At 40.7% G+C, this 20,183-nt stretch overlaps 1 protein-coding gene across 2 annotated transcripts in view; it reads left to right on the top strand.

Annotated features, from left to right (window-relative positions):
- Positions 1–20,183, top strand: part of LOC102065320 (ethanolaminephosphotransferase 1) — a 59,329-nt gene that overhangs the window by 22,899 nt on the left and 16,247 nt on the right. For both annotated transcript variants that reach the window (XM_074550608.1, XM_074550604.1), the window contains exons 5-6: positions 4,102–4,370; positions 13,060–13,168. In XM_074550608.1, coding sequence (XP_074406709.1) covers positions 4,102–4,370; positions 13,060–13,168 — 378 coding nt within the window. The remainder of the gene's footprint in view (positions 1–4,101; positions 4,371–13,059; positions 13,169–20,183) is intronic.

Genomic DNA, 20,183 nt, shown 5'->3' with positions numbered 1-20,183 from the left:
GTGCTGGAATGTGTCCAGAGAAGGGCAACAGAGCTGGGGAAGAGTCTGGAGCACAAATCTTATGAGGAGCAGCTGAAGGAGCTGGGGATGTTAAGTCTGGAGAAAAGGAGGCTCAGGGATGACCTTATTGCTCTCTGCAACCACCTGAAAGGAGGATGTAGCGAGGTGGGGATTGGTCTCTTCTCCCAGACAACAATCAACAGGACAAAAGAAATAACCTCAAGCTGTGCCAGGGGAGGTTCCTGTGTGACATCAGGAGGAAATTTTTCTCTGAAAGGATGGTTAAGCCTTGGAATGGGCTGCCCAGGAAGGTGGTGGAATCGCCATCCCTGGAAAATGTTCAAGAAACTACGGGACGTGGCACTCAGCATTATGATTTAGTTGACATGGCAGTATGAGTCTAAGATTGAACTCAATGATCTTGGAGGTCTTTTTCAACCTTTATTGATTCTAAATGTCCCCTCTCCTTGGAGCTGTTTCTGGTAAGGCCATTGCAATGCAGCCATATATTTGTGTGCCATATTTGGGATGCTCAGGCAATATACAGGTGTGTTATACATGCAGTGCTGTGCAGAGGGGCTGACCACTTTTGGAATCAGACCAATGCATGCAGAGCCATCTTGATTGACCTGGGGTATCCCCTTGAGCAGATCTCTCCCCCTGCATTGTACATACCTTGGCATTTCTATTCAGTTGGTGAGATTGTGCCAAAATCTTTTTGTCCAGAATTTCTTTGTATTTGTACCATAAAAAGCAATGGGACAACAATCCCTTGAAGGTGATTACTACTCAGATTTCTCTAGCAGCTCTCTGTAGTCAGAAGCAGTGGTTTCTTTTGTGAAAACCATTTTTTATGTCATTGTATGGAATTTAATGAAGTGACTATTGCTTCATAAATTGGAATTACATATTGGAACTGTTACTGTATGGCACCTCAGAAGGCTCACAGGAAGTTCAGCTTCTGATATTTTTAATGTAGTTGGTTTTTTCCAGTGAAGCTTGTAGTTCCTAATACTTGGACGGCAAGGAATATGATGTTGACAGTCAAAGCTATAATGAACTAATATATATGTAGATTTTTATGTTTGCTGTCCAAGCCATTTCATGAAATATTTAGTCGGAGATTTAATTTTGCATGGCCAAAGTTTTCCCTCTGGCAGACTGCAAAGAACCATAATAACTAACTAAATATGCAACTGTAATCTTTCTCAGCTTATTTTAATGACACAGTTACTCTCTCCAAATTCCCTAACATGCTGCTCTCCATCCCTCCTGCTTTTTTAAGGAGGTTTGGGATCATTTCCTTCCCATGAAATGGAGTGCTTTTTGCTGGTACTTTGACTTCCACTCTTTAAAAGTTATATAAACTTTATAAAATGGAGTATTTATGAATCCTTGTGAGACAAAATCATAATATAAGAATTCTACAGCAATGGAAGTGTGAGACAGTGTATGTTAACCAATGAACACACACCATTGTTGGCATGAATGATTTCAAACTGAAACCTAAGCCAGAAAATATTTTCGGTCTTTTAAAAAGCTAATGAAACTACATGGAAAATGTGGTTAAGGATTTCTGAAAATCCGGTTTGATGTATGTGTCATATACTTCCTGTATTTTTTTCCATGACCATTATAATTAGAAGTACTGTATTTTAGGGCTGTACTATAAGCTTCTTTTTAGAAAAACCAAGTTCTTGCAAAATGAAAACCACTTTTCACTGTGAGGTACCTATTTTAGTATCTACTATATACTTGTAAGACAATGTAAAATTTATAAACAGACAAATGTTCTAACATTCTTATTTTTAAATAGTAACAACTGTGTACCTGAATCCTGTCTGATTTGGGATAGGTATTCTTGGAATATAAAACACCACAAACTCTTTAGGATTGCTTATATCTTTATTTGCTGGTAAGGTTTCAGAGATATTGTTCAATGGATGGAAGAATTTCTAATTTTATTGCAACACCTTTCAAGTAACCTCAAGCTGATACAGTTTTCTTTCTGCACATTTCAGTAAGATGCTGAAAATTCATTGGAAATGTTAATAGAGAGAGAATGAGTCTCTAGAAGGAGGCAAGCTATATTTGAAATCCTCTATGAGATATTTAAGTTTTTGAGTTCTGAGAACTGTCTCAAGAGATTTCTGTTTGAGCAGAGGATATATCACAGCTGTTTGGATATTACAATAGAGATATAGTCTAAAATCTGTACAAAATGAAATCCCATCTTTTCCTGGTTTAGGTCCCTGAAGTATATTTACATTAAACAAAACTCACAGTACTGCCAAATAATCCAGAGAAGTAAGTACTGTATGATCTACAGCAGCTGTGGTGTCTTTGGTCTCACTCTGCTGAGATGTGTTCCTCATCAGTTTTGGGTTACTAATGCTATCAATAGTTAATAACTGTTAGCTATAGCACCTTCCAAGTAATACCAAATAGAAAAGCATCTCCATTTTATTTTGAGATTCAAGACAAAACCAAGTAATCTGTAGAGTTTGTTCTGTGTACTTTTTCCTAAGAGGTTCATTCTGCAAGTTTACATGTAACTTCAAGAGGAAAATAGTTCTATTTTTCACCTGTAGAGTCTCAGAGAAGAGACTAAGGATATGGTTTGACATTACAACTAAGAAATGTTACAGCTGCTAGACCACCTTTCTCCTCCTTGTGTTCACCATCCCTCCCTTGCGCCATCTCCTTGCATTTTGTACCATTCGGTGACCCAGAAGAAAACATAATGTTTGCTGTGTTTCCACCAGCTGAACAGGCTGCAGGTCACCCTGTTCAACAGCAGAGAACTATCAGCTCAACTCAAACCATATTGTCCATCTGCATCCCCAGAGTAAAGTCCTGTACAGTGCTGGATCATTTTCTAAGCACTCAAGTACTAAAAGTGATCAACACATAAAGCACCTTAACTGTAATGCATTCTTAGAATCATATAATTATGCATGTTGGAAAAGACCTTTAAGGTCATCAAATCCAACCATTAACCCAGCAATGCCAAGTCCACCACTAAACCATGTCCCCAGGTGCCTCATCTGCACACTTTTTAAATACCTCCACCGATGGTGACTCCGCCACTTACCTGAGCAGCCTGTTCCAATGCCTGATAACCATCTTTGTGTAGAAATTTTTCCTAATGTCCAATGTAACCTCCCCTGGTGTGACCTGGGACCGTGTCTTCTTGTACCTGGGAGAAGAGATTGACCCCCATCTCACTAAAACCTCCTTTCAGGCAGTAGTAGAGAGTGATAAGGTCACTCCTGAGCCTCCTTTTCTCCAGGCTAAACCACCCCAGCTCTCTCAGACACTCCTCATCACACTTGTGCTCCAGACCCCTCACCAGCTCTGTTGCCCTTCTCTGGACACACCCCAGCGCCTCAATGTCCTCCTTGTAGTGAAGGGCCCAGAACTGAACACAGGATTAAAGGTGTGACCCCACCAGTGCCAAGTACAGGGAGACAATCACTGCCCTGGTCCTGCTGGCCACACTATTGCTGGTGGAGGCCAGGATGCCATTGGCCTTTTTGGCCATTTGAACACTCTTGTATGAAAACTGAAAAACACTTTAAAATATATGTAAGCACAAATACAAATAAATTTTGTGAAATTTGCTCCTTTAAGCTGCCATGTAACTGTTAGTCATTAAGGTATTGAGCATCAAGGAACTTAAAATGCCTTAGGAATCCACCCCACAAGAGGTCTGAAGGCTCAGAGGGTCCACAACACCAATGGATGGGCAAAAAGCTCTATGGACACTTTTCAGCACTTGAAACTAATTGAAACTGATGTAAAAATGTTCCAAGAGCACTGGGGGCAGTTAATTATGAGTGTCTTTCTAAAACTCATGAAGGAAGTGGCATTTAGTTTAAGAGCTGAGGTAAGGACAGAAAAATTACTTGATATCTGGAGCAATTATTTTATGAGCAGTTGTAACCTGTTGGTATTGAGGGGGCAGTTGTGCTTCACTTTGCTGTCATCAGTGTAATTTTCCTGTACATTATATATGGCAGTGGTGAATTGTTTTGGAGAAAGCTACTGCTTTTGTTGTGCTCTAATTCTTTGTTTCTCTTCCTTTCTCAATCCTTCTAGACTCCATAGATGGGAAACATGCTCGAAGGACTCAGTCCAGCACTCCCCTGGGAGAACTATTTGACCATGGGCTGGATAGCTGGGCTACCTCCATTTTTGTGCTTTCCTTTTTTTCCGTCTGTTCCCGTGACAATGGGAAGAGTGGAGTTTCTGTATATACAATGTATATATATTTAAGCATTGTTTTGTTTAACTTCATGTGCTCACACTGGGAGAAATATAACACAGGAGTTCTTTTTCTTCCTTGGGGATATGATATAAGCCAAGTGGTAAGTATTTATCATCCCTGTTTTGGTTTTGGTTTTTTAACTATGTAATTATTTTCATAATATCAAAGCAATAGAAAAATAGAGTTCAAGGCGAATATATTTGGCTGAGATATTGAAATATGTGAAATTGCAAAACCCTAGAAATAATTCAGAAATATTTTCTGCATTTGCAATAAAGGGCGGCTCTTGAGCAAATTGTCAGCATCAGTGATTCATTGCTGTGAAGGAGAAAAAGGCTTGCAGCAAGCCTAGCAGCCAGACAGTGCCCATGAGAATGTCATTTAACTGCATTTGATTTGTGGTATTAACAAAAATTACTATGCTATCTGAAGCTATAAGCTATTTTCTCCCCAATACCAGATTGTGAGGCACGATGTGAATTAGTCCAAGTAGTATCTGTTAACAGTAATTACACAGTTATATACTACCAGACCTTCTCAATTCTACTTCATTTTATAACAAATGTGGTAATGGAAATGCAGAGAGAGGTAACTGTTGTCAAGTAAGTTCTACCTTTGAAAACCAAGTCAGTCATCATGGATGTCAAAAAGTCATAGACATTCAGTAAGGTGAATTACTTATTGGCCCACAGTCAGTACCAGCTGAGTTCTTGTCTGGTTTTCAGCCCTGTGGACATCTTCAGAAAGCATGCCCAGGGCACCAGAGTGAATGGTGTCTTCAGTGCACAGATGAGTAGCAGTATTAGCAAGCTTAGTGCACTTCCAAAGGCCCAGCACCCCTGTGGGCTGGCTTATCTGTCTCAGATAGCCAAGGTTTGCAGCCTGAAGAGCACAGTCAGTCTTCTGAGCTTCCTGTTACAGGCACGAGGTGAAAGGTACAGCCAAATAATTGAAAATAAGTTTGACAAATACTCAAATATGTGTTTTAATGGAAATACAGTATTCAAATTAATAGCTGCAGATGTAATGCTGTAAACATAATCAGAATCCAGTGGTTTGAGAACAACTCAGAGATGGTGGTCCAGCTGTGGTGCATCTGTGTTGTCCCCTAGAAAATAGGTTTTGGGAGAAGGAGTTGGCTCAGGACTAAGACATTAGGCAGCCAGCTGGTCTGCAAGTTTCAGCCATGTCTGTAAGGCTTCTCCCTGAAGTTCTTCCAGCAGGAGAGGAGTAGCTGTGTTCAAGCCTGTTTCACTGGTTCCTCAGATGTTCACTGTACATGTGAAAGTTCAGAAAGCTCTGCTGGATCACTGCAGCATCCAAACTGTGTTAGTGGTTAAATCTGGGAATGGGTATCAACTAGCAGAGCAGTACTGATAACTCTGTCACTGCCTGTTAGTGACCTGTGCCTGTAGCCTGTTTTTAATATCTCCCTGCCTGACAGATTTGTGGTGAGGCTGAATATCAGTAAAGTTTGTAAACTGCTTTGATTAACTGGGATGCAAGGTGCTAACAAGTGCTGTTTCCTGTTCCCCTCTGATGCTGAACTGCTGTCCTGCTCACTTGCTTTTCAGTGCCTTCTGTGATGACTTAGTTACAGTCAAAGTGATAAGCTTGTAAACATGAGGAATTTTTGATGCTCTTTAGCACAGTCATGAGCTGGTAGAAGACTGTACTGTGTAAATCTCTGTATGTCAGTTTTCTCATCTGTAAAAAAATAGCTGTTGTGATTGCCTATGAACTAAGAGAAGGCAATGTAGCTTTGTAGCTCTAGGTGGTATTTTTACATTAATCCAAAATACACTACATATACACCAGAAAGTACAAAATATTTTTTCCCAGTTCTACTGACTAGTCTCTTAAAAGATCTTAATTCCCCTAAGTATTTGTTCTTGTTTTGTAAACTCATTCATCAAATTTATATAATGTGTGTTCTATTAAAGATAGCTCTTCATCTCCAGTAACTTAGAGGATACTGGGGACAATAGCAAATGGCTGATGATGAGTAAGAAAAGTTATGTTTCCCTTGCTGGTTTTTTTCCCCATTGCTTCTCTGCCAGGTATTCCCACAGTCACATTTAGAAGCAGAGAGTGTGAAAGCACTCACTAGCTGCTTCCAGACTGATTCACAATGTTTAGCTAAGTATTTCCTCCACGGCATTCCTGCAGGAATTGGATTGCTGCAGGAATGTGCCTCTCTGTCCTGTCTTCAGTAATTTCACCTACAACTTAATGCTCTTGCACTGGCATGTCAGACACTTGGGTGGTCTGGTCCCCTGCTTTTGCTTTTAAACTTGTTGGCGGCCAGGAGCTCAAGAAAACCAGTAGTTACTGTAGTTACTGTAGTTACTGTAGTTACTGTCAGCATGCAGACAGAGGATTGATGACCTTAATGAGCTGTTATCTGGCATGAGGCTCCCAGGATGCTGCTGCTGAGTCAGCTCTGCTGCGCACAAACTCAGCCCTCTCCCAGGCTCTGCCTCAGCTGTGCTGGAGAAAGAGCTGCTGTTCCTCATGAAAAATACCTTCTTATAGACAGGGAAATCTGTGGGAATTATGCACATCACGTTTTCCTGGGACTTGATGACTCATCAGAACTGGTAACCCAATTAAGCTAGCTGGGCTGTAATTGGCACTCCAATTAGCTTTGATTACAGCAGACAATCATTTGCAGGAAGCTGTGGTTTGTAAACTTGAAAAATGGCTGTAATGTGTCTGAGAGATGCTTGGTCAGAGGACCCATTATGTTTGTGGATCCAGAAACAAGGTGGCGGCAAATGCAGCGGCGAAAGCTATTCTGGTCTCTCCTCCCTCCTGCACAAGGATCTGTCCTGTGCTGATTCCTGAGTAGCAGAAAAAGGTGCAGGGAGAGCAGCCTCTGTATCATAGCATCTAGACAATTTTTATACACTTTTGAGTAAGCACACCTATTGGAAACCCCAAAAGTCTGAGGAAAAAGCAAAAAAATTAATCTCTGCTATGATCGGTGAGAAATTCCCTCGGATACATCTTGTGGAAATGAAGACTTTTATTTTTTGTCACAAGACAAACCAAAGAAAGCTAATGTCTGCAAATTAAGTTTCTTGGAGAAGAAAAAAAAAAATAGACAAAGCTTTCCTGAGAAATTAACATTTCTGGCTTCTTGCCATATGTTAATTTTCACAGACATCGTCTTGTTTTGTTTTAAAAAAAGATCTGTTTTCTTTCTGGAGAATTTAATATTACCCTAATGACATAGTTGCCTAATCCTGCTGTTGCTTTTCGTAAGCCACTGCAGTTGAGTTCATAGCAGGGGAACAAATTTTTCCTTAATATGATGTAATGATACCTCTGCTCCATTGGTGCTGCCTTAAGTGTAACAGGAGATACCCTTTATATTCTTAATTAAGACTTTTAAAGTGAAGAGCTGTGTGAGAGCTGCAGTGACCCAGACAATTCCACTCTCCTTCCTCTCCCTCTCCCCAGCCAAGAGGAGCAGGCTCAGAAGAAGCTCAAGCAGCAAAATCCCAAAGGCAGCAGGCAGCTGTCTGTGGCCCAGCCCCTGCCCTGCAAGGAGAGAATGACCAGAAATCCCACAGATAGAGAGAGTTGTGCCTGAAGGGATGGGTGCTTGGACCGTGAGCCCCAGGGGTTCAGTCTAAGATGCTTTCCCAGCTGCTTCTGCCTGATGGCTTTGGGCAGTACCACCGAGAGCCTCTGGGAGAACCCTCTGCCTGCCTTGGAACCCTGAATAAATGGAAGTACACGATGCCCCTAGCAACTGAAACATTGTAGGACTTCCTTTCTCCTTCCTTTCAGTCAAACTGGGGAAGGTTTCTTTCATGGGTGCCATAGACCAGGTTTTCTTTTGACAAGATTATTTACAAAACCCGTGCTGAAATATGTTCCATATGACCTTTTCAAGGGAGGTACTGTGGCAGCAAATGTTTCAGGGGCTGGCAGAGAAATCCCAAACAATGCAAGTGCAAATCACTTCTTGAAAAAATTTCTACCTCCTCTGAGGGGCAAAACCCCTTTTCTATTAAAAGCAAAATAAAGGTGCAAATATGTTGTTCTTTGGTCACATTAACAGGATTCACAATTTAATTTCAGTTGAAAGGATATTCACTTTCAGAGCTTTTCTAATTTGAAGTGTCTGTGGAAAGCAGAGCCTTTCTTGTGAAGAAAAAGTATTATTACTTAATTCCAAAGCTGGAGCACAGTGGAATTGTTGAATTAAGAGAAGTGACAGCAGTGAGGAAGCAGTGCTGGCCAGACCATGGTGTTTGCTTCAAGCTGCCTCCAGACAGGGCTGGAAACTGATCTCAATACTCAGTTACCTGAGGGAAGCCCCATGGTGTATCCATGGGAAATCTGAACAGAGGAACCTGCTGTGCACAGGCTTTTTGTGCAGCAGGCTGCTTCATTCATAACCACTTGGTTATGATTCCCCACAAACCTTTCTTGATTAATTAATCTTCCATGTGCCTTTAGTTATTTGTCTGTAATGTCTAAATGCAAAGTCATCTTTTTAGGGGAAATTTTCCAAAGTCTACAATTTGCAACCTTCAATTATTTATTGAAAGAAAAAAAACTGAAAAAAAAAATAAAGTGGAAAAATTGCACATCACATTAAAGCTAACTGCTATTGAAATAGCTTGTAGGAAATAATTCTTAGTCTTTTAGGCAAGTGTCACATTTATTATCAGAAGAATGAAGTATCCTTGTATTTTAAATTACTTTGCTTTCTAGATGTTTATTTTGAGCATTTTGTTAATGGAAAATATTTCAACACACGAGCAATTAATACTATAGCAATATGCTAGTGAAATTGAATATTACAATAAAATTAATGTCAGGTTTTTGTGGAATCATAAAGAATTTTAAAGCATATCCATGATTTTTTAGAAGATGACAAAGCCTTTGATTTTTTATTTCATCATGTAGGATATCACACAGCATACTAAATGTGCCTGTGTGTAAAAAAGAAATGATAAATCAATGGTAAGAAAATAAATGGATGTACAAACACAATCTAAAATATTGTGGTCACAAAACTTATACCTGAAATAGTGAAAAGACATGGAAGAGATGGTGATTTTAAAATACCAAGTATTTTAGAGAAATAAAGAGAAATAGGTAAGAGGCTAGAAGGTAGAAGACTTTGAGGGGTTATACTGCTTTATGTTTATATAGAATTTTCCCAATGCCACAACAAAGAATTATTCTGATTTTACACAGGGACAAATGTGACTGTTATTTACAAAATTGTGGCAAGATAGGGAGCCCCTGCTCAGAATCCAGCTGTCTTGCTGTCAGCTATATCAGAGAAACTACAAATTAACACCTTGCATTTCCACATCTTTCTCATCATAAGTATTCCTCATCCTCATAGAGAAGGTCTTGGAAAGCCAAAAATATTCCTGGTCAGATGCTGCTGAGAGTTGGAATCCAAGATTGTACCCATCTACATTACCTTTCTATGTAGTTCTCACTTGTGGTATTGTGGGACGATGCCAGGCACCCACCAAAGCTGCTCTGTCACTCCCCTCTGCAACTGGACAGGGAGAGAAAATATAATGAAAGGCTCATGAGTTCATAGAAGGACAGGGAGAGATCATCACAAATTACTATCATGGGCAAAACAGACTCAGCTCAGGGATTTTAATTTAATTTCTTATGAATCAAAATCAAAGCAGGATAATGAGAAGTAAGACAAATCTTAAAACCACCTTTCCCCTACCTCTTCCTTCTTCCTGGGTTCTGTCTCCACTCCCCACTGGCACAGGGAGACAGGGAATGGGGATTATGGTCAGTTCATTACAGGTTGTTTCTGTTGCTCCTCCGGAAGAGGAGTCCTCCCCCTGCTCCAGAGTGGGTTCCTCCCATGGGAGACAGTTCTCTGTGAACTTCTCCAATGTCAGTCCATCTCACAGGCTACAGTTCTTCATGAACTACTGCACCATGGGTACCTTTCCATGGGGTGCAGTCATTTAGGCACAACCTTCTTCAGTCCTGTGGGTGCCCCACAGGATCACAAGTCCTGCCAGGATACCTGCTCCAGCATGGGGTCCTCTCTCCATGGGTCTGCAGATCCCTGCCAGGAGCCTGATCCAGCAAGGGCCTCCTGCAGGTTCATAACTTCTTCTCAGGCACCCGTCTGCTCTGATGTGGGGGCTTACAGGAGCTGCAGGTGGATTTGTTCCCCCCTCTGGATGTCCATGGGATGCAGGAGCACAGCTACCTCACCATGGGCTGCACCATGGGCTGCAGGGGAACCTCAGCTCTAGTGCCTGGAGCACCTCTTGTTCCTTCTTCTGCACTGGCCTTGTTGTGTGCAGGGCTGTTCCTCTCCCACATTCTCACTCCTTTCTTCTCTGGCAGCAATTACAACTGCACAATATGGAGGTTTTTTTCCCTTTTAAAATATGTTATCCCAGAGGCATTGTCATTTATGGGATAGGTGCAGCCTTGGCCAGTGGTGGGTCCATGCTGGAGCCATCTGCCATTGGCCCTGCTAGACATGGGAAAAGCTTCTAGCAGCTTCTCACAGAAGTCACTCTTGTAGCCACCCTGCTACCAAAACTGGCCACACAAACCAAATACAGTTATTTAATTTGGAGTTCTCATTTTACAAAAGGCTGCTAGAGACTACATTTATATCTGAAAAGTACTAAAGCTGGTTTATGGTAGAGAGATAAGTAAAAAACTTGACCATCTTTTCTAAAGTAAAATTATTCAGTTGAACTTAGGAACATTGCTTTACTTTTTTTTTTCCCACCAGCAGTGCCTTTAAAGTAGTTTATATAGCTGATTAACAGACTTAGGCTTTGCTAGTAATTTTGACAATCTTCAATTTTTTGCTAGTATAGCTTAGATCAAGGGACACAGCCATTTTCTCATCCTTCAGGCTTTCTAAAGGACATCTGCTTTCTAAAGCTGGAGACTGCTTCAATGTAGTCAAAGTGACGAGTCCTTAAAAAACAATATACCAAAATTCTGAAGCCAAGGAGTGGGTTTTTTTCATATGCTACATCTGTTAAGAGGCAATCTCAATCTGGGAGTCTTGCATCACCAAATCCCAGGGCAGGGCATTCCCTATGAGAGCCCATTGCATCCACACCCCTGTTCCTAGACATGCACTGACATCTGACAGGGATGCTCATGACTGCCCTGCCAAAAGTACTGACTGTAATAATGCTTAATACTAAAGTTCCTCTTTTATCACCTGCCAAAAATGTCTGTTCAGGATTCAATGTGTGAGAGTAAATTCAGGCTCCATCAAAGCCAGTTGGACTTTTGCCATCAACTTTGATGGGGTCAGGATTCCATCCATCATGTCTTATGGGTAAGGGAATGCAATTTCTTCAGGAAGCCAAATGTTAGCTCTGATACAGTGGATTGCAAAACCCATTATTTGTGTCCTTAACTTAGACCAGAATTTGACTCACTGCCTTCAGTGGCTCAAGACACAATGGCACTCACTGATGCCTGCTCCTCCTTGCTGCAGATCTGTTGTGCTGCTTGTTCTTGCAGAGGCAATTCAAACATCCAGTTCCACAATGCAAAATCCAAACAAAACCTTGTAAAGACCTATATACTGACAGGGCAAGAATCTTGGTTTCAGATACAGAGAAGTAAGTGAAGGCAAATGTAGTATTATCTACGTGTAATAGAAGTTCAAGCAACATCAGCGTTCTGCTCTTAATCTGTGATCTTTAAAAGCCTGGTAATTAACAAAGAGATTTTCAGTGTATCATCTTTGAGTTAAAATTTAACAGAAGACCAGAAATGTGCTTGTTGAAGTTCAAATGGAGAAAACACATAACATAGGGGAAAAAAGTGTATTAAAAAACCTAATTAAGAAATAGTAAAATCTGTAACACAAGTAAAGCTGGAAACCATTTTTTCCATTTTTAACCATCCCATAGTAAGAAGCTGCACTGAGTGGAAAATATAAAGGTTACTGAATGTTACCTGGGAATTAATGGATGAATATGTAGTTTTCTAAATGGCATTGTAATTAACATTGTTATTTTCATTTATAGCTAGCTTAGCATGAAACATATAGCCTCTTATGGGTCCTGTGGCAAAACCAAACAGCTGAGAACAGAGCAGGCTAGAGAAAGAGAAGGGCAGCAGTCCCTCTAGCTGGGTGCTCCTGAGTCTTGTGGATATGTCCTTTCACTCCTAGTGACATCTATGTGATTCTTTTTGTGTCCTTTAATGAAGTTATCTGTCAAACAAATTCAAAATCAGGGAAGACTTCATCTCCTTCTCATTCTTTTTATTTCTTCACATTCAATTGAATGCTTTTATTATTTTTCATTGTTGTTTCAGATGGGCTTAGGGTTTTTCTGCCCCTTTCTCAGTTATTCAGATATGATCAGATATGGTCATTGCCACTCAGATATGATCAGTTAAGGGCAGAGCTGCAAAAATAACCACTAATTCTGAAGTCTGTACCCAAAAACAGGAAAGTGCATGTGTAGTGGGGAGACCGGGCAATAAAAGTGGATTTAGGTATTTTGAAAAGGTAACTCAGTAATACCACATACAAACAGATACAAACACGGGGAAGTTGCTTGCTTACCATATTTCATACATTTTAAATAATTCTCTTGGTAACCCTGCAAGTGGCTTCACTGCTTAGAAGTAATTGTTTTGTCATGGCAGCAGAAGGTAAAGTAGGGACAGGTGGTAACTAAACAGATTTTTTTTTAACTTTTGCATTTGTACTAAGATGATAAGTGAAATTCTCTGCCTTTAGATGTAAAGGATTGAAAATCAGATATCTTTTTTTTCTGTAGGTGTTAATAGCAGCATATCTGCTCACTGGTACTGTTGGTGTGGAGGTCTGGCAGAAGCCTTTGCTGTTTGGTTATTATATTACAGATGTATTAGTTATCCTGCTTATCGGTAAGTGTCCAGATCTATACAAAAGTGTGCTACTTTTTAATAATTTGGATTTGATATTTTTTATACTTCCCTCCTTTTTTTTGGTTTTACTTTTGTACGTGTTGGCTAGTCCAAAAATACATGAATAGAGATAATTAAAAGGGTTAATACTGGAAAACTTTAAAAAAGTAGATAATTTTGGAAAATTTGTTCCTTGCTGAATTAGTGTATACCGCACACAAATAATATAGAAAATACTCCTTATCTGCATGTGCAGTTCAGTGCAGTGTGTTGGCTTGCTGGGCTCCCAAAGTCTCAGGAACTCCTCATATCACTCAGATAAAATGTCACTTACATTTATGGATATTCTGTGTTTTGGCCTGGAGCACATTATGTTCCAAAACATTATGTGCAGGGGGAATGAAGACATTATTTAAATAACCTTAGATGCACAACTGTAAATATGAATAAGAGCCAGGTGGTTTCTAAGGTCTTCTTTAGAAATCTTTTGCAAAACAGAAGAGATTTATTTTCCATACACAGCAATAGCCTATTTGGTTGTTATTTGATACTGTCAGTTTAGTTTGAAATGAGCATTGAATGTTTTTTGACTGCTATATCAAGACTGAGAACAAGAGCAGTTACATTTTAATGAGTTAGAAATATAGAAGTCTTCGCTGAAACTCTGTGTGTGCAAAATGTCTTTGATGTGTTGCTTGGAAGGTGAAGAAATTAGCATATGCATTTTGGAGACTTTTATATGAGCATACAAGTGGTGAGAAGAGGGCACCACAATACTGTTTGACACAAACACTCTAGGCTTGCATCCCCAGAAACATCTTCTGCCCTGGGGCCAAATGGAGGACTTGGTTATAGGTGCTTCCCCCATGTCAGCCATTTGAGCATTTTGCACTGATGTGTGCTCTCACAACGCCTCTCCTTATCGCAAGGTTGTCAGCAGCTAGCACGTCTTCCCCCAGCACTGTTTCCCAGAATTCCTAGGTTAGAAAGGACCTGCGTTCGGGCTGTGCTTTCTAATGAGCAGTGTCTGCAAGGACGTGGTTTTGTGCTTTACCCAAAAAAACCAACAGTGTGTGACCAGGATGATACAGTCTTTTTCTAGTCAGACCTGAGAAAAAGGCACTCTGAGAAAAAGGAAGAAAGGAAGGGGGAAAAGACAGTGGTTGCCTTTTCAATAGTCAGTGAATTATTCACCTTTGACAGAGGTGTAGCTGCAGACAGGGAGTGATTTGTGCTCTTTTAGCAGCCCTGCAAGCCCAGGGCAGATGGACGCTGGCTCACCCGGAATGGGCAGGTCAGAGCAGCGCTAGGGCCAGCAGTGACCAGCCCACTGAACACACCTGGTCTGTGCTGCACACACCAGTGCTTGGTTCCTGTCACTGACACATGACAGCCCATTCAGGGACTACTCTGATGGCTTCCCTTGCACTTGGGAAGCCATGGATGAAGGTTTAATTCAAACTGTTCAACATAGTAGGAATGTTTGTGGAAGGGCAGCATCTCAGCGTTATCAGATATGCAGGCAGGAGCATCCTTTTTCATACTCTGCCAGAGCCAGCTGCAAAGCAATGCTTGATGGACTGTTCCATTAACACTAGAATGAAGTACTGCTTCTGTCTTCTGTCCTCTTATGGGTAATAGAATAAAATTTCTTCAGGAAGCCAAATGTTAGCTCTGGTGCAGTGGATTGCAAAACCCATTATATGTGTCCTTAACTGAGAACAAAATTTGACTCTCTGTCTTCAGTGGCCCAAGACATAGAAGTCAAAGAAGTACTGCTCCTGTCTTCTGTGGTATGCTTATATGAATGGATTTGTGAGCACAGAATAGTATTTCTTCCATCATTGTCCCAAGCAGAGTAGGCTTAAGTAGGAGCCAAAAGGTTTCTCCAAAAACTTTTTCCCTAGCACACTATGCACAATGGCATCTTTGCAACTTACTTGAAGTTAAATATGGGTTTTAAGGTATGCAAAATAATAGTCTTGGTTGACTCTATATTACAGAATCATCATAGTGCTTAGTAAATCTCTTAGAATCAGACACTAAATTTAAATATAGGAAAAGTAGTATCCTTCCACTAAGGGTCATGCTGGTCCAGAAAGCACTGCCATTTCATATTTGAATCTCAGCTCAGCAGTAAGGTGATTATCATTGGGTAGCCTGTGTGCAGTGACTAGGGATATGTGAAATTTTTAGAAGCTTGTACTAAATTGCAGGACCCCACTGTGACTGCAGAAAAACTACCTGTCTAACCTACACCAAGCGCCCAGCAGCCAGGAATATTCAATTATTTTCTCCCTTAGAGGGACTGCAGCAAGTGTGTCTTGCTCAGCCAGAACCATTTGTATCAGAGAGCCCACTCTGGCTGGCTCAGTTAAATGCCTTTGTGGCTAGTTAAAAACAAAGCGGGCCTCTGATGCTTTTTACAAGCTAGTTTCCCAGGATCCTGAGAGGAGCCATTAAACCATAAAAGGCTGTGCTTAACCATCTGATGGCATTTAGTAGCACCAGTGGTCCTTCTAACAACGGACCTGTAGCTGCTCCATCAATACTTGGCATTTTTTTGGTGCTTTTACTGTTATGTACAACAGAAGTTCAGCTGCTGAGCCTTCGCTTCTCTGAGAGCAGCTGGGCTTTAGCCCCTACCTTCTCTGGTAGGAACAAATCCAAACAAGATGCTCAAGAGTGTTTTTCAGATGTCTTTCCTGGAGTTTTCTGGGAAAAAAAAAAATCCATGTATAACCTCAGGATGAACTCTGCAAAAGCACCTCTTCAGAGGAAGCCGTGGTATCACCAGGTGACACTCACTCATTGAAAGTAATGGAGCTTTTATCAGGTGCCAGAACACACAAAGATATACATAAAAGTGCAGCAGTACTGGTGTTTAGATTAAATGTTTTAGGAAAGAGATCTTTATGTATATTCTTGGGAACTCTCTGGCACACTGTGAACACCTGTAGGAAAGCCAAGTCCTGAGCTGCTGAGCAGTGACCTCAGAGGACTACCCTGTGAAACAGAGAAACTTCAGCATAGTATTTTATGGGAATTTGTCAGCTACCCAGCAAACACGATTCTGTAACTTTCACTGGCAGTGAATGCAACTCCATCCTTCAGCTGCAAAACACACACCTTGCTGGACCCTGGATCAAGGAGGAAGGGATCAATCCCTCTCCTGTTTGCAGAGCAGCTGACCTGGCTGCTGGGCAGAAATGCCTTTTCTCTCCCAGCAGGGGAGCAGACAGACCCTGATAAAGTTATGTGCCTGTGTGCTCATCTGCAACTAATTACTGTGCACTCATCAGGGCTCCTGGGGATGACACTCCAAGAGCTCTCTTGGGATTTAACCACAATTGTCCCACAGCATTATCTGGCTAACTAGGGTCCCTTCAAAGGGCAGCACTGGGGTGAGAGCTATCATTTATTTTCACTCCTCCAGGGCATCCCAAATGCCTAACATTCCCTGTCACTGTGCTATCAGGTTGAGAGCAATATGAAATATTTACAATAAGCATTTTAAAGCAGTCAGTTCTGCACATAAATTCTAGTACCACAAATGATGCTGTGGACTTTGTGAGAAGATTTTCGCTGACAGGTAGGCATCTGTAATTCAGGGAGCAGCATTACTAATTGATGGTGGTTTCTGTCTCATGTTGCTATTAAATGACCTGTAGGTGCGTGCTCTGCATGAAGCATTTCTCATGTTTGGGACCTTCATACTTGCTCTGTATGAAGCTTTCATAATGTCTAATAAAATTTGAGTTCAGGCTACAATCCTTTCCTAGAGAAAGGAAGATGGAGACATGCATCTTACTGGAAATTTCTTTTGGTATATTCTTTTGTTCAGAATTGACTGAGGGCTTGGAAGTTGTGGTGGGATGTACAGAAACAAGCAGAGTTAGCACATCAGCTTCATTTACTTAGGAAGGCAAGTTGGAAAAATGATGCCTGGATGCACAGAGTTTCCTGCTCCTTCTCAGTATTAATTGTAACCACAAGAATAGACTTCATGGGAAAAGAATCACTTAAGCATGGAGTGGATATGTTATACTTCATCAGTGTGTGGCACAGGGGGCAGACTATTCTGTAACCCAGACATGATGTCATGTTCGAGTGTACTATGTGTGGTCAACAGTGCCCAGATCTGGCTACTGAAAACTGTGGCAAAGCTGAAACAAGTTCTCAAAGTGCAGGTTTGAATATGAAATGTGAATTGAATAATAATATCTATCAGAGATCTGAAAATTGAACTTTGTTTTAGAGATGGGGCCAAAGCATTCAGAATTTTTTCTATGATGTTCATGGGTTTGGTTTCTATGCTGACTTGTACAGAGTGTTTTCCTTGAGGGTCACTCTTCCCTGAGCTACTTAAGTATATAAAATGAGGAGTGAAAACATAAATGAACAGATCACAGCAGCAAAACACTAACAATGAGGCCAAGCTGTAACACTTAAAACATGCCAATTATTTTAATTCCATCATAGTGGGAAAGCACTGCACAATTACTCCTCTAAACCAGTGCCTTGTACTTACTCTGTGCTACATCCTGTGTATCAAAGGAGGACACACAAGTCCTTGCCATGGATGTTCACAGAGTAGGCTGCCCCTTTTTCAGTGTCAGAAACTGTTTAGGAGGCCATGGTCAATTCATGAATTGTTTCTCCCCCTGTGGAATGATGTCATTCTGTAGTGATTTCCTGTAGTTCCCATTGCAGAGTGGCTGATGGCTCTGCCCTAGTGATGACTTGCTGAATGATGAAATGTTAAGTGCAATGTTTTCAAAAGGTTATTGCTCCAACAGGCTTTGACCAGTCCTGTTTGAGAAGTGTGCTTAACATGAGTTGGCTTCTACATGTCTGTCACCAATTCAACATTTATTAAGGCATTGTTGTGACAGATTGTACAAGGCTCTGTTAAAGCAAAGGGTGTGAAATACTCACCTGTCACTTGAGATATATTTTTAAGAAGTCACTGAGTTCATGTTTAGAGTAACTCATCTGAACCAGTCAGAACAATAACCCATAAGAGCAGAGTGCTCAAGACCAGAGGCAGAACAGTGTCACAGGATGCTGATCACAGGTGGGAATGAGTTTGGGGGTCTTAAGGTGTGAGGAGTCATTTCAGGAGCTCTGGGACCCCCAGGAGAAGGTCAAACAAGGGAGCTTGCCTGGCAAAGTCCTTCTGGAAGCCAGGCCAGGCTTTTCAAATACAGGCACTGTTTCTCTGGTGCTCCATTCTTTCTGTGCCCAGAAACAGGATGATGTTTGAACAGAACTGCATCAAAGAAGCAGCTACATCCATAAACTAATAAACTAATTCTTTAATTGGTACTAAATCCCTCTGAATGCTAATTGTTGTCTTACAGCTCACTTCGAGATAAATGCCATGTGTACTTCCTTAGACATTGAAAATAAAGTATAAAATCAACCTACATCAACTTTGTGCCTGAAGACAGTGCTTATGTTTACCTTATGTTCCCCTAATCCCTGTAAAATCATTTCATACTGTGGATTTTAGGTGTATTTTTCACCCTAATGTATTCAGACTTTAGAGGCTCAATTAAGTCTGCAAATTACATATTTGTTTTCTAAGGTTTTCCCCCCTCCCAAGTACTAAGTGGTTTTAAGTTTGCCATTTTACATAGTAATAAAATATAATGGTTTTTTAGTGGACAGCTCAAAACACAATTGTGTATTTGCACAATCAGTTAAAAGAGTTGTCTGCTCAAGACATGCCAGAGAAGGTCACACTGTTCCACAAAAAGCTTCTGTTCCAGGAACAAGTGCTTTTAAAATGTTCACATTTTGATGAAGCTTGCTTCCAGGCACTGATCAGTGTGCTAAACATTCAGTGTGTTAAGATATTTTCATGTGTCTAGCTGCTCTAAATGTGCAAGGAATTTGAGAAAAACACCATGGAAAAAGTACTTAAATATTTTTTCCAAGCCAATATTGAGGCCTGGATATTTTGAATCTAATTTTTCTTGTCTGGTGGCTAAGAAAGGTAAATTATAACATCCCATTTCTTTACAGCATACATTGATTATGACAGATTATTAATCTAGAGATGGAAAGGCCATGCAGTGTACTGAAGAAGGCCATACAGAAGTGTGGGCACTTGAAAAATGAGGAGAGTGATAGTATTTAATTTGTAAGCTGAAATGCAAGTACAACCACCTGCTGTTAGAGAGTTGGTCAGCTTCTGTGATATGCCCAGAAAATCTGCACAGGCTTCTTCTCTGCCTTCAAAATGGGATGAGTGCTCTGGGGAGTATTTTTTGGGGGGGACGGGGAGAGCATGGCAGGGATGGTGCTTTCCTGAACAAATTCACACAATTTCCAGTGCAGTGTTCACCTAAAATTACATCCGTATAATTACATCCCTGTATTGCACTGTCTCGTCTTTGAATTTTTGATTTTTATCTATCAGGAGAGCCAATTCTTCACAAATAAAATTTTAGTGCTTTTCTTAGGACAGTTTAAGGATAATTCATTTGTCAGAAATTTACTAACAAAGGAGGTTTATGATAACAAATGTGTGGAGAAGATAAACAGCAAAGGTTGTCCTTCCTCTGAAGCGCCATAACTTGTTTAGTGGTTTAGGTGTCTTGGAGTCACTTCTTTATTTAGCAGTGTTTACAGTCTGTGAGGTTTTGTGTTTTCAGAAATGTGGCTACCTGCATCAGGCTGTTTGCTTTGTCTGAGTGCCAGCATGAGGCTGTTGGGTACTGAAATAGCATTTTCTGGAGCTCACAGTAAGGTCAGCAGTTTGTTCCTGGCCATAGCCTCTCTTTCTCTACAATGACCAAGTCTGCGTTTTGCAGAAATGCCTGAATTAAATCAGGTACAACAGCCACAGTAACTGCAGCATGTCATGGAAACAACCTGTCTGCCTGTAGATCTTCAGTAGTCATTAAATTTAGTTACAGGAGCATTTAAAATGCCCTCACATAATTAAAATATATTACTGTCACTCCAAATAACATGGGTGACAAGGTATCATGGTAGCCATTGTGTG

Source organism: Zonotrichia albicollis, chromosome 1 (genome assembly GCF_047830755.1).
Source record: "Zonotrichia albicollis isolate bZonAlb1 chromosome 1, bZonAlb1.hap1, whole genome shotgun sequence".
Classification (NCBI taxonomy): Eukaryota; Metazoa; Chordata; class Aves; order Passeriformes; family Passerellidae; genus Zonotrichia; species Zonotrichia albicollis.
Note: the sequence above shows the minus strand (reverse complement) of the source record. Positions and strands in the feature narration are given on the sequence as shown.